This window comes from Lampetra planeri, chromosome 1 (genome assembly GCF_965212315.1).
Source record: "Lampetra planeri chromosome 1, kcLamPlan1.2.h2, whole genome shotgun sequence".
Lineage (NCBI taxonomy): Eukaryota > Metazoa > Chordata > Hyperoartia > Petromyzontiformes > Petromyzontidae > Lampetra > Lampetra planeri.
Window position 1 is genome coordinate 29,226,875 of NC_136107.1, and position 16,259 is coordinate 29,243,133.

The window sequence follows — 16,259 nt, forward strand, 5'->3', positions numbered from 1 at the left end:
AATTTTAATTCGCCTTACACATGCAGCAAAAACACACGAAACACGTACATTCTTCACAGTGCGTTGTCCTCTTCTCCCCACCCCACTCCAATCATACCCCAATGCATCCTCAAACTACTATACAGCCCCTACATATCATTCTTAGAGCGCTTACATGCCATTATTGTTGTGTGGCTGGGGGGAGCGGCCCAGCCCCCAGCCTGCCAAGGTGACACCTCGAAGGGCTGGGAAATGCAGGCGAGGCTGGGGGCTCTGCACAGCACTAGGCCTCACCACGGCACTATCTGCTTACTACTTTGTGCAATACATTCGATATATACTGCTATACAGTCGGCATGTACTACTGTAGTGCTAGCTGGTACCACCACAGTCACTATGCACTGCTGTAATCATATCAGGTACCACCGCTATACTCTTTGGTTCTTTTGGTAAAGTCACGTAGGTGAAAATAAATAAATTAAATCACGACGTTTCGGGCGCAACACAAGCGTCCGTCATCAGGTGGGACAACCACAGCAAGAAAACAATTGCTGAAGTGGTCAAGAGAGCTGCAGAAATTTATTTATTTTTTAACCTACTTGACTTTACTGCAGTCACGAAAACTTCAAATCTAAAATGGTACCACCACTGTCGCTTGCCCTGCTGTAATCATAGCAGGTTACACCACAGTATGCACTACTGTAGTGAAAGCAGGTACCACCAATGTTGGTATGCACTGCTGTAGTGAAAGCAGGTGCCACCACAGTATGCACTGCTGTAAACATAGCAGGGACCACCACAATATGCACTGCTTTAATGATAGCAGATACCACCACAGTCAGTATGCACTGCTCTGGTTATACCAGGAACCACCACTGTCAGTATGCACTGTCTTTGTAATATCAGGTTACACCACAGTCACTAGGCACTGCTGTAGTGATACCAGGAACCACCACAGTCGGTTTGCACTGCTGTAGTTAAAGCAGGTACCACCACAGTTCGTGTGCACTGCTGTAGTGAAAGCAGGTACCACCACAGTAAGTATGCACTGCTGTAGTGATAGTGCATACCGTCGATGTGTGTGTGCGCGTAAGCCGATGTGTATGTGTTAGTCAATGTGTGTGCGTGTTGTGCGTGTGTAGACAACTACTATTTTTACCTCTTCTTCTTGGTTCTTTCGGTAAAGTCACGTAGAAGGGAAGTAATAAAATAATAAAAATAAAACATAATAAAATAATTCTCACGACGTTTCGGCTACAACGCAAGCAGCCGTCTTCAGGTGAAGAATGAGATACTGCCAAGCTTGGAGCTTATATATAAGCTGGGTTGGAGGTGGAAGAAGAGCGCCTTAACAAAAGAATGTGCATATCCACCTCCAACCCAGCTTATATATAAGCTCCAAGCTTGGCAGTGTCTCATTCTTCACCTGAAGACGGCTGCTTGCGTTGTAGCCGAAACGTCGTGAGAATTATTTTATTATGTTTTATTTTTATTATTTTATTACTTCCCTTCTACGTGACTTTACCGAAAGAACCAAGAAGATGAATCCCTGTAGTCACGAAAGCTTTAAATCGATACTATTTTTACATTAAGTTACTTCTTTTCACAAGAATAATGCCTGCGTCTAATTCCATGTGTGCGTGTGGGTCGATGTGCGTGTCTGCGTCGATGTGTGTGTGTAAGTCGATGTGTCTGTGTGTCAGAGTCGATGTGTTTGTGTGTGAGTCGATATGTTTGTGTCAGTCGGTGTGCGTGTGTGTTGGTCGCTGTGTGTACGTCGCTCCATGTGAGTCAGTGTAAGTCCATTTCTTTCTGTGTGTTTGCGTGTGAGTCCATGTGTGTGTGTCTGTACGTACATGTGTGTGTGTGTAAGTCCATGTGTCCGGCAAAACAACCCCCTACCTCCTCGAGGTGCCGGACGGGCAACGCTGTCGTGGATAGGGCTGTGGGTGGGAGGGCCAATTCCGATTGGCTTTTCCCCTCATGGCGTCTGTGATCACCACAGTGGCTAAATGGGGGCTCTGGACGGGTGCGAGGGGCTGCTAACGCCTCCATCTTCAATAAATTACCACTAAACCACGTGAAACATATCTAATTAATAAGCTTGTGCCGGAGGCTCTAGGGGGACAGGCGTCTATGGGGTCTCCTGGCCAAACCCCATCTGGCGGAGCCAGGAGATTGAATCTCAACCCTCGGCGCTCCTCCAGAAACAATAAAAAGTGGCCACGTGGAATGTTCGAATGCTCACTGCAGAGGAGAGGCTGCCACTCCTCTGTCGGGAGCTGGACCGGTACCGACTGGATCTCTGTGGTGTTCAGGAGGTCCAGTGGACCTGCTCTGGCTCCTGCCACCATGAGGGATGGACAGTCATCTACTCGGGGCACGAGGCTGCCAAACAATAGGGTGTGGCTCTTCTTCTGAACAAAAGAATGAAGGGGGCGTGGGAGAGTGGCGGTAAGGTGTGGGAAGCTGTAAGCCCCAGGCTACCGAAGACGAACATCCATGGAGGGATGCAGGCAAGGCTCATGAGTCAGATGCCTTCTATGACCTCCTGTCACAGGTGCTGGCTAAAGTGGCCCCTCGGGATAGAGTCATCTTGTTGGGCGACTTCAATGCCCGAGTTGGTCATGATGCTGGCACCTGGTCTGGAGTGATTGGAGGCATGGGCCAGCTCAGCTCAATAACAACGGTAGGAGGCTGCTAGATTTGTGTGCAGCCCATGAGCTTGTAATTACTAACACGCTGTTCCGGCATCGGCGCATACACACAACATCATGGATGCATGCCGGTTCCAAGCAAGAACATCTGCTGGACTACGTGACGGACCAGCGGATGCGAGCCCATGTCCTTGACACCAGGACCCACCGTGGAGCTGATCTGCCCTCTGACCATCGACTTGTCATCTGTAACATGCACCTGCCATTCTTCCACTCCGGTGGTGGGTGTACACCCAGGACCCCATTCCAACCTAAGGTGGCCTGGTCTCAGCTAGGTGATGGAAGTTGCAAGCGAGAATTTCATCATCGCTTGCGGCTGGGGTTGGCATCGTCCCCCACTCCTCCTGATGTCGAGGGTAAATGGGCGAGGTTTAGGGCTGTGACTCATGCAACTGCAATGGCTGCTTTGGGTACGCGGTCCAGACCTCCCCAGAGACCCTGGCTAACAGAGGACGTGTTCAGGATGGTTGAGAAAAAGCGACAGGCCTACTCTCATTGGCTACAGCATCCCACGTCAGAGAATGAGGAGGCTTACCACAGCCTTCGCGTGGATGTTCGGAGGGCCGTGAGGAGCTGCAAGGATGGGTGGTGGTCGAGGAGATGGAGTCTACCTCAGTGGTCCGGGATCACAAATCCCTATTTAACTCCATCAAAAAAGTAACCTGCAGTGCCACACCTATTACCATCATTAGGGGGGAAAACTACCATTTGCAGATTTGCTGAGCATTTCTGAGGTCCTGGAGGAGGGGAAATCCCTCAGCCAGGAAAACATCGTGGCACAAAGTGGGGATGACCCTGCTGAGGTTGCGGTGCCTCAAATAATGGAAGAAGTCACCCCCTGTGAGTGGCTGGCTGAGGTGCCATGTGTTGAGGAAGTACTGAAGGCGATCCAGAGTCTGAGACCAGGAAAGGCACTGGGCAGAGATGATCTCCCAAGCGAAATGCTGAGGGAGGGTGGCGTTTGTGCACAGACTGCCCTACATGACATGATAACAACAATCTGGACCACTGGACAGGTTCCGCAGGACTGGAAGGATGCCCTGGTGGTCCCCCTCTTTAAAGAGGGGGAACCGCAGAGACTGTAACGACTACAGGCGAATCTCATTCCTCAGTGTACCGGCAAGGATTATTCAACATTGCCTTGCTAGACACGCTGAGGAGAGGCTTGCAGAGCCCCAATGCGGTTTCAGGAAAGGGTGGTCCTGCACAGATGCCATATTTTCTGTCCGTCTGCTACAGCAGAGGTGTAGGGAATTCCAACAAGACCTACATTTCTGCTTTATTGACCTGGTCAAGGCCTATAATACCATCAGTAGGCCTGGGCTCTGGGTTATTCTTCGTGTTTTCGGAGTCCCTGACCCTCTGCTCACGATCATTAAGGACCTTCATGATGGTGAGCGGGCCTGGGTAAAACTACGTGGCCGGGTGTCAGAGCCATTCCCTGTACACCTTGGGGTGCGACAGGGATGTCCTCTGGCTCCCACATCATTTAACATATAATTTGACCACCTAGTTCGTGAAGCCTTCAATAGCTGTATCGGGGGAATTTCCATTTGGTACAGATATAATGGGAGGCTGATCGATGCCCGGGTGCAGTCAAGGGATGGCTCCCTATTGGTCAACCACATTATGTATGCCGATGATTTGGTAATTGCTGCTCATTCAGAAGAGGAGTTGGAGACGCTACTGCTGAAACTGGAGCGTGCCACTAAGAGGTGGGGCCTTACCATCAGCCCCACAAAAACTAAGCACTTGCCTGGGTATTTTGCACCATCGGACACTCCACCCCCACAACTCCCAATCGGTGATGGGGCAGTTGTGGAGAGAGTGGAGAGTTTCCCATACCTAGGCAGTGAGCTCATGACCAGCTCCGGTTTAACAGCAGAGATCTCACTCCGAATCAGTCGAGCGGCAATATATTTTCATCGGTTGCATAATGCTGTGTGGAAGCTACCTGGTCTGTCGCTCCGCCCGAAGCTTCAGGTCTTTTCGGCCACGGTCATTCCCTCCCTTCTCTACGCTTGCAAAACGTGGACCCCCCTAATGGAGCATCTTCGCCGGTTGGAAACATTTAGGCTAGCCTGCCTACGATCCATCCTGGGTTTAACCAGGCTGGATTGTGTGAGGAGCTCACAAATCCTTGAAAGATCTGGGCAAAGTCCCATCGGTGAGCTCCTCCGGCAGGCAAGGCTGCGCATGCCCAGCCACCGCATGCCTAAACAGCTTTTGTTCGGCCGGATAGAGGGGGCTAAATGGGCACGGCACGGGCTAGAGAAGAGATGGAGTGATGTGGTACAGGAGGACGTGGAGCTGAGTGGACTTGCCGATGACTGGTACCAGCGGTGTCAAGATCGGCCTCAGTGGAGGAGGCTCGTGAAGGACGCTACTGGGCAGTTGGAGGCAATCGCCCTCCAACAACAACAGAGGGCAGAGGAGCGACGCTCACAACGAGCGGAGCGCCGGGTGGCTTAAAGCACAGCAAGTTGGCACAGTAGGGGGCACAGGTGGTGCATCAGCCAGTCATCTCAGTCAGTCGACCTCTGACACCTGGATCTGCCCCGTGACCTCCTGCCAGCGGGAGTTCGACACTTCACGGGGCCTCAAGGTGCACATGGCCTGGCACAAGCGTGGTGGTGACGTCACTGCCACTTAGTGGCGAATGTTGTTGTCGTAAGTCCATGTGTGTATGTCAGTCCATGTGTGTGTGGCTCTATGTGCATGTGTGAGTCCATGTTTGTTTGTGTGGGAGTCTGTGTGTCAGTCGATGTGTGTACGGCAGTGTGTGTATGTGAGTGACAGTCCATATGTGGCTTTAAGTCGATGTGTGTGTGTGGCTCCATGTGTGTGTGTAAGTCCCTGTGTGTGTGTCTTAATTAATATGTGTGTCTTTGTAAGTCCATATGTGTGTTTGTGTAGGTCAATGTGTGTGTGTGAGTCTATGTACTATCGGACACTCCACCCCCACAACTCCCAATGGGTGATGGGGCAGTTGTGGAGAGAGTGGAAAGTTTCCCATACCTTGGCAGTATGCTAATGACCAGTTCCGGTTTAACAGCAGAGGTCTCACTCCGAATCAGTCGAGCCGCATTATCTTTTCACCGGTTGCGTAACGCTGTGTGGAAACTACCTGGTCTATCACTCCGCATGAAGCTTCAGGTCTTCTAGTCCACGGTCATTCCCTCCCTTCTCTACGCTTGCGAAACTTGGACCCCCCTAATGGAACATCTTCGCCGGTTAGAAACATTTAGGATGGCCTGCCTACGATCCATCCTTAAACAGGCTGGATTGTGTGAGGAGCTCACAAATCCTTGAAAGATGTGGACAAAGTCCCATCGGTGAGCTCCTCCGGCAGGCAAGGCTGTGTTGGCTGAGTCATGTAGCCCGTATCCCCAGCCACCGCATGCCCAAACAGTTTTTGTTCGGCCGGATCGAGGCTAAATTGGCGCGGCACGGGCTAGAGAAGAAATGGAGTGATGTGGTACAGGATGACGTGGAGCTGAGTGGACTTGCCGATTACTGGTACCAGCGGTGTCAAAATCGGCCTCAGTGGAGGAGGCTCGTGAAGGACGCTACTGGGCAGTTGGAGGCAGTCGCCCTCCAACAACAGCCAGTCATCTCGGTCATCTCAGTCAGTCGACCCGTGGCACCTGGGTCTGCCCCGTGACCTCCTGCCAGCAGGCGTTCGACACTTCACGTGGCCTCAATGTGCACACGGCCTGGTACAAGCGTTGTGGTAACATCACCACCACTTAGTGGCGAATGGTGGTTGTTGTTGTTCAGTCTATGTATGTGTAGTGGGTTCGAATTAGGTGCACACACAGCTTGGAGGCAACACTATTTATTAGAACGGTAAGTAATATAACACTGTACATAAGTTGGTGACCACCTTCCTCAACTCACTAACACTCTGGAACACTTTACAGCGTGACCCAGGCAGGCAACGGGCAGCCTGGTCACGGACGACGACCCAGGGACTTGAGGACCAATGATGTCGTCTTCACTTCGGGGTTGAACAGCCCCGCTCTGCGTTCACACCCCGCTTATAACCGCTCAGGCGTGTCCGGCTCTGCCCAGGCCACGCCTCCCTTCCCCAACCTCTGGGAAGGTCCGGGTCCTCCACCACGTGACCCACCAGGCTCCCCCTTGGGGCCCCGAGCCCTCGTACGGGCCGACACAGTAGTGACGTCTTATGTCACTACATATGTAAGTGTGAGTCGATATGTGTGTGTAAGTCTATGTGTGTGTGAGTCGATTTGTGTGTGTAACTACATGTGTCGAAAGTCCATGTCTGTATGTTTGTGAGTCCATATGTGTGTGTGTGCGTGTAAGTCCATGTGTTTCTATGTGTGTGGGTCAATGTCTGTGTGTAAGTCCATGTGTGTCTGCCTTTTTCGCCAGGGCAACGCCAGGTACTTATCGCTAGTAATAAATATTTTAAAACTTTGGAAAACATTTTTTCGAAAGCACATGTTTTATTTATAAATGTAAATTTTCATAACTTTTTTTTCTCGAGTGCAGTAATTGTGAAACGCATGGCGTACGCATGAAGTGTGTCCATAAAAGGTGAATCGCGTAACTGAGAACTCGCGCTATAAGAGGGAGGCAAGCGCCTTACGCGAGGGATGGCCGAAACAGCCAACGTATCCCGGGCTTCATTTATCTTGCTGAACAGAGATGTTAACTACCTCGCCTGGTATACAGGAGGTCGCGAGTTTGTTGGCGACGCCGACGCCTGCTGTATATATCGAGTTTGCGTGTTCTCCACGTGGTCGCGTGGATTTTTCTCCAGGTCTTCTCTCTACAGGTAGAAACGTGCGTTTCAGAGTATTTGGCTATCCGCATGAGCCACTTTGTTGCGCTATCATTTGTGACATCCAGGTCGCTTCTGACAAAGAGCCATATAACTCAGTGGGTCATTAACTGGTAAAATAAAAAAAGTGTTTATGGTTTAAAGCCAAAAGCTAGAGGTGGAGAGGAAGTGGTGAGCCGGGTCTGGTCATCATTTCCAAGTTACAGATGTCAGGCTGTATTGAAGCCCTGCTTGTTGCGTGTGTAGTGATATGGAATAGGTAACCACGCCTTGTAGCGCTGGCTGCTGGCAAAAAGCTTAGCTGCCATGGCAACCCTGTCGGCTAGAGGTGACGGGGTAGGCGGGAGGAAGGGATGTGGGGATGGAGGAGGTACGGGAGAAGCCCGGGAACCTTCTAGGGGGTTCTAGAAGGGGGGCGTAGCCAAGGGGGAACGAGGCTGCGCTGGGGGGATATAAGGGGGACCCCGGAGAGGACTCAGGACCGTTGTTGGAGTGGACCCCTGGAGCCCGTCAAGTCCCATCAAGTCAAGTTCCGTTAAGTCTCGTCAAGTCTTCGTCATCGACAACATCGTCTTACCCTGGTCTCATCGTTGTGGGTCACGCAGCCCGTTGCTGTCCTGACCTTACTATAGTATTCTCAGTGGCTGCGAATGCTATAGAGTGCCTCCTGATATCGTGTCTCTCTCGCCTGTCACTACACGTGTACCGAAGCAGTTCCTGAAGGCAGACGAGGAATTCGGTGCGCGAGAGCAGGTTGGAGTCTTTTTGGCAGACATCTCTTATCTACTGCTGGCCGATCGCCCCATCGTGGTATTGCCATTCCCGATTACGGACTGTCAAATGACCTATCTACAAAGCCTTAAATTGAAGCACCAATCGTAAACGTGACACGCAGACACCTCCGATTAGCACGGTTGGCTATGTACGGTGCGACAGAAGTTCAATATATCAACATCTATAAGCCGCTAAAACTCAGGTCTGATTACGGATACGTTCAGCACAAAAAAACAAGCTGTGGCAATTGCTACGCTATAAAACTCCACTATCTACGGTTTAACGCGGTCTGTGAACGGCATCATTGTTTACCGTTAATGTATTTCCTTTTCATAGCATTTAGTTTGCAATGATGACACCTGCACTCGAGCAAAGGTTTTTTTCATCATTTCGTAGACCAGGTTACTCCTTTTTATTCAAGCATTTGTTTTATTGATTTATAACCAACAACATTTCTTGCCTATAAAGTAGCACAGCTTCAAAGGTACTTGATTGAAGGTTACACAAACCTTTTGGGATAAACCGGCATAAACACAACGTAAACACATCGTACGTGCACAGGCACAGTCTCACACAGCCGATCAACTCAAATGTATCGTTCCGATGATTACAATGAACGAAGTGCAGGGTGATCCATTTATTGTATCGATCACAGAGACGATGGGCTGAGTCAACCCCCATCCAGGATTTGGTTGGCGAGATGTTAACTCCCTCGCCTGTTATACAGAAGGTCGTAGGTTCGATCCTGACCCGACCCTTGGAGTTTGCATGTCTCTCTCCCCCGTGGTCAGGACTTTTCTCCGCGTTTAAGAGCATTTAAGCTGCGATAAAATTCCACATAAGCCACTTCGTAGAGATATCATTTGTGGCCAGGTCGTTTTATAGCTCGAATGGGCCTTATACCTGGTACAATAAAAAAAAAACATGATTTAGATTAGTTTCATTTGATAGACCGACAACACCCCGACCGAGTGCCCCATTCTGGTTTGCCAGTTCCGATGAAACCCCCGATTGCTCAACACATTCTTACCCGCACAAAACGGACACCGTTCACTGCAGGAAAGCGACCTTGCTCTGCCGGAGCAGCCCTTCACGCGCGACATCGATCCCGACAGCGATACTATCCACGCCTCGCTCCCCGTGCGTTAGCGTGCGACTGGGTTACAAGGGGATGTTGTGTTGGATGGACCACCCCCAACACCCTCCCCACAGCCCCCACCCTCCCACAATGGAACAAATTGGGGTTTGGCCCCCCTTGCACGAGCTGCGACGCGCGCACGCGTGTACGATTGTCTGTTAATGGTTATCGGAATTTCGAGCCGCATAATTTGGATCGAAACGCATTTGAACGTAGCTGCTGCCCCCCACACATTTGGAACCTGCCCCGTTTCGTCTCTTGGCACATCTCCGTATGTGTGTGTCCTCATTTAAACTATCCATGAGTTTTTTGGGTTAGTTCGCATAAATATAAACGCGTCGTTTAACTAGCCACCACCCGACACAGCGAATTAATGAGGTTTGTTAGGGAAACAAAACGTGGAAATTCGTTACTAATTGTAAATGTTGTTGTAGCTTTACTCTCCAACACACAACCGGTGTGCTGTACTAGTAACGAATTGGCATGTTTTGTTTACGTGACAAACCTTACTAATTGGCCGTGTCGGGTGCTGGTGGGTTTAACGACATATCTATATTTATGCGATCTAATCCAAAAAACTATCTTATGGATAACGTTGGTCGCGAAAGCCTCATATGTGTCCAACCAAAAACTATTAATACTGGCTAGGTTGGAAAAGTGCACCAGGCGAGATGTAGAACAATAACGTACACTGTATTGAGATCGGAGCTTCGCATTCAAATTCCGTTTTCTTAATACAAAAAATATCCCTATTATAAATGGATCACCCTGTGTTTCAAACTTCAAACGTACAACGAAGCAGATCCTGCCATCAAAACTGATGCATTCACCAAACCAGATGCATTAACCGAGGTTTACCCGAGTTCATAGCGGCCCTGAGAACGATTGTTAAAGGGCGCTTTATAAATTTAAAATATTATTCATTCACGTCGCATGCACGGGTCAATGTACAGTTTGAACGAGTTTCTTTAGCTGTATTATAAGCGGTTCGCAAACCATTTGGCATTCCGTCAGGTGGCACTACACCGCGTTGTTAAACCGCTCTCCCGAGTCCCGAATGATCAATACGGTAGGGTCCCTCGGTTAACGATGTTAATGGGTTCCATGAAAACCCGTCGTTAATAGAAATAATCGTGAATCGAATGTAGGAAATGCACATTTAGAGGGCTCCATTTGTTCCGAGACGATCAGAAGTTGACCTTTTTCCCACCCTAAAAATATACTTTGTAATATTGAAACACGAAATTTTAATAAATAAACGTTATAAGAACATGTTAAGTATTAAAGAGCAGTTTTTTTTCCATAAACAACACACATCAAACATTGAAAAGCCAGCAGCCAGTTGCTCCCAAAAAGCTAATCGTAAGGGGACGTCGCCGACTGGCTGAGGTCTGCTGCAGAACCCACTTTAGGAGCGCTTCGATTGGCCGAAATTGGCGGAGCCACGTGACACCGTAAAACAAAAACGTTAATCGAAAATGTTCCGTTAATAAAAACAATGGGGACCCTTTACGGGGAGAGGCGGATCTTTAATCAAAATATCGTTAATCGATTGGCATGGTAAACCGAGGGGGCTACTGTACAAACAACGACCTTGGATGCTATCAAACGGGCTCAATGTATGCCTCAAAATGCCCACGAAGAGACCGCTACAGGTACACTATTGCAAGGGTTCCTAGCACCATTCCAACACCGCAAGGCAAGGTATAAGCGGCCCCCCGCTGGGCTCAAAGAACGGCTACAAAATGCAAGGTCAGAATATTTGGGGGGGGGGGGGGGGAAATAAAAAATATTAATCACCTTCATCGTTTTCTGTAATTCAATAAATGGCTCCCGTTGATGACATGCGAGATAGTGGCTCTCTCTGGTCGATGTAGTGCAATGACTGGCGTGTTATCGTGCCAAAACGAGTCTCGGCAGGGACATTACCGGCCCAAGTGTTGTTGCTTGATACCCCGTCGAGCTGAAGTAACTTCCGAATGCCGTACTATTGTACGTTTCCATTAAAAAAAAAAACTTTGGCAGTTTTTAACATTGGTGATATTTTTTATGTAAAGCATTAGCTGGCTTTGCACGAAAGGATTACATAGCTGTCAACCCATACGGTTTACCCCATATTCTTGTACAGGGAAATTTTATTTTCAGGTCCATACGGTGTACAGCCGTTTCAATACGGGAAACAACAAAATCACGTCTGTTTGTGTTTCTCCCTTGCGATGGGACTTTATAGGATGAACGTTGAAATTTATAAGGGCACGGGGTGACCAATAAGGTCTGAATTGGTCTGTAGTAAGGTAGGCAACTGATAAGGGATTGGACAGGTATGGGATGATGGGCGCAGGTCAAGTGCACCTCCAAATGATAACCGAAAAACAAAGCATGGTGAGAACATGCAAAATAAAGAATTATTTAACAACAAAAATTGTTAAATAATTTTCCTATTTTGACACAAAAGCATTGGGCGAAAATTGCCGTGAGCAGTTGGACTGCAGTTTTACGTTTAAGACGACAATACCGCAAAGGATGCAGTGCCAATTGATTTTAGGCGATCACCGATCAAAACTACTAATGTAAAATCATACACAAGTCAGTATTTTTTTTTTACAATCTAACCTTGTTTTACTTTGGTCCTATTATAAATACATTCTATCTCAATGGACTGTTTACGTTTAACATGCAAACCTTCGCAACCAATGGTTCATGATCGATGTTTGGGTCAGACTGCTTAATAAAGTCGTCGCACTTGAACGAACGTCCAAATTTACTACTGCTTGAGCATGGCGGTGTGTGAGCGAACAATCCACAACATTTATAACTTGGTACAAGGTTTCGCTGCTAGTTACAACCAGCATCATCTGACACTTTCAGGATTTTTGGCAATTGCCCGCCGCTTGTTCACGTAACTTCATTAATTTGCTGTCGGGTGGAGAAGGATTTACAACACACATTTTCCCTTGAGAGCTGCTTTTTGTTGTTTAGTTTGTCCTTCTCCCGCACCTCCGATGAGCACGGTTGGCTACATACGGTGCGAAAGAAGTTCAACAGACATAACTACACGGTCTAACCCAAACATCAAATATGGACTGTATACGACATAAACAACTAATTGTACGCAATTGATAATTCTGTGAAGTTGATTATGACGAGCCAAGCGGTCTCCTCCATGTAAGTGGGATCGCAATGCTGTCTCCACAAGGTCCTGGCTAGTCGGAACGCAACGGGTGGGGGGGGATTTCAAGAGTTTCTCTCAGACCTCCGTGATCCACCAACCCCTGCCTGGCAGGCTTGCGCCCAACGAGTGGCCTCGCTCTGCAGCCACGGCGCCTCCACCCCACGTGGCCACGGCACGGGAGTTGAGCTATCCCGCGGCGTTTGCTCACTGCTGGGGATGTGCAAAAATGTGTAATGTCTCACGTGATGAATTCATATTAAAACTGCCATCAACGTTCATTGACGAAATGTTAGGTAATGCGCATTTGTCGGTGGCTGAGCCAGCGAGTGTAAATCAAACATTCCTATGGGTTCAGACTACTCTGTAAAATGAGGCTAAATACACTAAGCAATATATTAAATATATCCTTTGATTACATCTTACTTAAAAAGTTGCAATCCTTTATGTCCTTATTTTTGTATGCGTACGGTGCTGTTTGAATTGCATACTTGGAGGTGCATTCAGCTCAGTGTTGCTACCCGTCTTCCTACAAGATGACATGAACTCTTATGTATGTGTAGTACAGGGTGCAGTCAAATTTTTGTTTAACCCTTCTTAGAATTTGCAACAATACCACAAGAAATGTGCCTCCGGGCTCTGGAAACCATCTGGAGAAGATTCCAGGCATGTGTTGACAATGATGCGAACAAATGAAGACTGACTTTTTGAAGCTATTAACATACATTTGTTATTATTCCATTAAAAACGATAGTCCCATATAAGTGAAAATATTTTTTTGAAGCACCCTGTACATTGAGGGAAAACAAAGTTCTTTTCCTGCGACAGTAAACTGCGTGAATTCATAGCCAGAATATAAAAGAGCACACAACCTTTTATTTAAATTCACGATCGTTTGCCTAAATTAATGCCTTCCGAGATCACCGAATTCTCGGCACCTGCATTGGCAGCGCTTTCCCAACACGTCGGGTGCTGTGCACTTGGCATCCTAAAGAGAACATCTGACGGGCAGCCACTTCACGAAAGGCGCAAAAAGCGCTTGAAACTCTGCCGCGTGCAGTGTTTGCCGCGCGATCGGGGGGGGGGGGGGTCTCTGCCCCAATAGGTGGCATTCTTTGTTCGTCTTCACGAAAGAATTATTGCGAAGCCATATATCGTGGTCACACATTGTGTATACACACATTCCCAGTTGATAAAAAGCAGGCATCATGCTCTCCATGCATCACTGGCGAACCGGCTAAGGAGCAGCAAGGGGCGAGCTGCAACCTCGCGTTAAAAATACCAGACCAGCTACAAAGACGACGACCTCAATTTAAACAAATGTTGAATTGTAAAAGATGCACGATAAATATATAACGTCCTATGTAGAAATAACTTCCACTTATGAAGGCATGCAAGGTCTTTACATGCCAAACATTACATTACTGACCGAGCGTTTGGCAAAAAAATGGGAAATATTAGTGAGCACACGAGTCTCTCATTTGTTATTTACAGTTTTTCGACAACTGAAAAAGTTTGGTCGGAGAGCATAAACCGTCGTCATTTCAGAATATGCGGGTGAAAAACTTTAACTCGGTAGATTTGTTATTCTGCAAGGACAATGTATGCTAATCTTGGAAACTAACCTTGGAATGGGGACTGACATTCATGTGGGACGTTGGAGATCGTCAAAAAGAACAACGCTCAAATTTTCAATATCCTAACAGTGCTTCGCGCACCACCGCGGCTACAAAGCACGAAACAAGCCAACGGCTCTCTCGCTACCCACAAGAACGTTGGCGTTTTAACGGCAGCGCGTAGAGGCGGATGCCAGCGTGTCCCCGACGGCACAGAGCTACAGTGCCACGCCAGGAATCGGCACTGCCGCACGCGTGACCCCCCCCAAGCTTCGCGGGCGAGAGACTGCCGCACGTGGGGTCTCTCGTGCCGCTCGTTCCGATTCCGCTTTCATTTGGCGCTCACCAAATTGTAAATGCTGTGGGTTCACTCTTCAATACACCGGGTGTGCTGAACTAGTAACAAATCGGCACGTTTTGTTTACATGACAAACCTTACCAATTGGCCGTGTTTGGCGGTGGCGGTGTTTAACGACAGTTTTCTAACCCAAAAACACCCTCTTGTGGATAAGTGCTGCACGTTTGATCCCAACTTCAGTCCTTTCAGCGTTTTTATATTAAATACGAACATTTCCGTAAAATCAGGCATTGCAAGTTTTAACATTGAACCACGTTTGTTTACATTCCAAAAGGCGACGTCTTGTTTCGTACACCAGCCATTTAAAAAAAAAAATGGTTTTTAGTTTTATTTCAATGCCGACGTTGAATCCGTGCCTGTGCCGTAGCCTGGCGCATATGCTCAGGCCTGGTCGCAGTACAGCTGTGAGGCGAGGTACACCAGGTGGGCGTTGGCCTCCCCCGTAGCGATGGTCACAGACGCCTGCCCTCCTCCGCCGCCGTCTGTGACGATCACCTCCGTGGGAAGGTGGGATGTTGTCATGGCAACCAATTGCTCTATGGGTAGAATATCGGCCTCGGATTTCGGTTCTGTTTTCAGGTATGCCGTGGAAGAGTCCTCCATGTCGGTCTTCTTATTGGAAAAATTTTCACCTGTGGAAGAAAAAAATTCGAATCAGATCTGCATATGGATATACCTACAGTTTAACATGTAGGCTTTCGCGACCAATATTATCCATAACAGGTTTTTGGGTTAGATCGCGTTAATATAAATGTGTCGTTACACCCGCCACAGCCAATTTGTAAGGTTTGTCACGTAAATAAAATGTGCCAATTAGTTACTAGTACAGCACACCAATGTGTTGGAGAGTAAACCCACTACAACATTTACAATTCTAGTACCATGACGTTTCGCCAGTAATTACAACAACCAGCCTCATCAGGTGACAGCCAAATCTAGTTGTCACCTGAAGGCTGTGTTGGATTGTGACTGGTTTAATGACACATTTATATTTACGCAATCTAACCCAAAAAAACCTCAATTATGGATATATACATATGTTGTACTTTTCCACACCGTACGTAGCCAACTGTGCTAATTGGAGGTGCGGGATAAAGACAACAAACTAAACACAAAAAGCAGTTTTAGAGAAATGTGTTTTCAATCGAGATGATTTAAAAGTACACACAGCTCCTGTGGCTTCCTCATATCGAAAGAGCATTCCAGAAGGCCGCAGAAGTGCATCTGAAAGCGCGCGATACGGTAACTGTCTTTGTTCGATGGTTAGCCAAAAGCCACTGTGAGGCTGACTGGAGTTTGCTTGATGGTTTATGCAATAAACATCACCTGAAAGTGTGATCTGTATGATAGCGGTGTGGGTCCTGTGATTACAGTAAATCATTTCCTTTGAAGTTGCTATTATTCTGATGCTAGTTTACCCTGCTAAAGGCACCACGGTGGCGAGATGTTAACTACCTCATCTGGTGTACATCTTTCGGATGCGCATCTGTGGCTGTCTGGAACGCTCTTGCTTACGATATTCGGCTCATTGGAGCGATGCACTTTGAAATCAACATCTAGATTGACAAACTAATTTCTTTACAACTACTTTGTGTTTAGTTTGTTGTCCTTCGATTCGCATGGTTGGCTACGTACGGTGCGAAAGAAGTTCAACATATACACGTATAAGTGTTACAGCTCTGCAACACTGCCGCCCTA

General features: G+C 47.9%; 1 protein-coding gene across 3 annotated transcripts in view; it reads right to left on the reverse strand.

Moving 5' to 3' along the window:
- Positions 1-8,686: 8,686 nt before the first annotated feature.
- Positions 8,687-16,259, reverse strand: part of LOC144720986 (uncharacterized) — a 30,236-nt gene continuing 22,663 nt past the window's right edge. For all 3 annotated transcript variants that reach the window (XM_078598244.1, XM_078598253.1, XM_078598234.1), the window contains one exon: positions 8,687-15,193. In XM_078598244.1, coding sequence (XP_078454370.1) covers positions 14,943-15,193 — 251 coding nt within the window. In that variant the 3' untranslated portion in view covers positions 8,687-14,942. The remainder of the gene's footprint in view (positions 15,194-16,259) is intronic.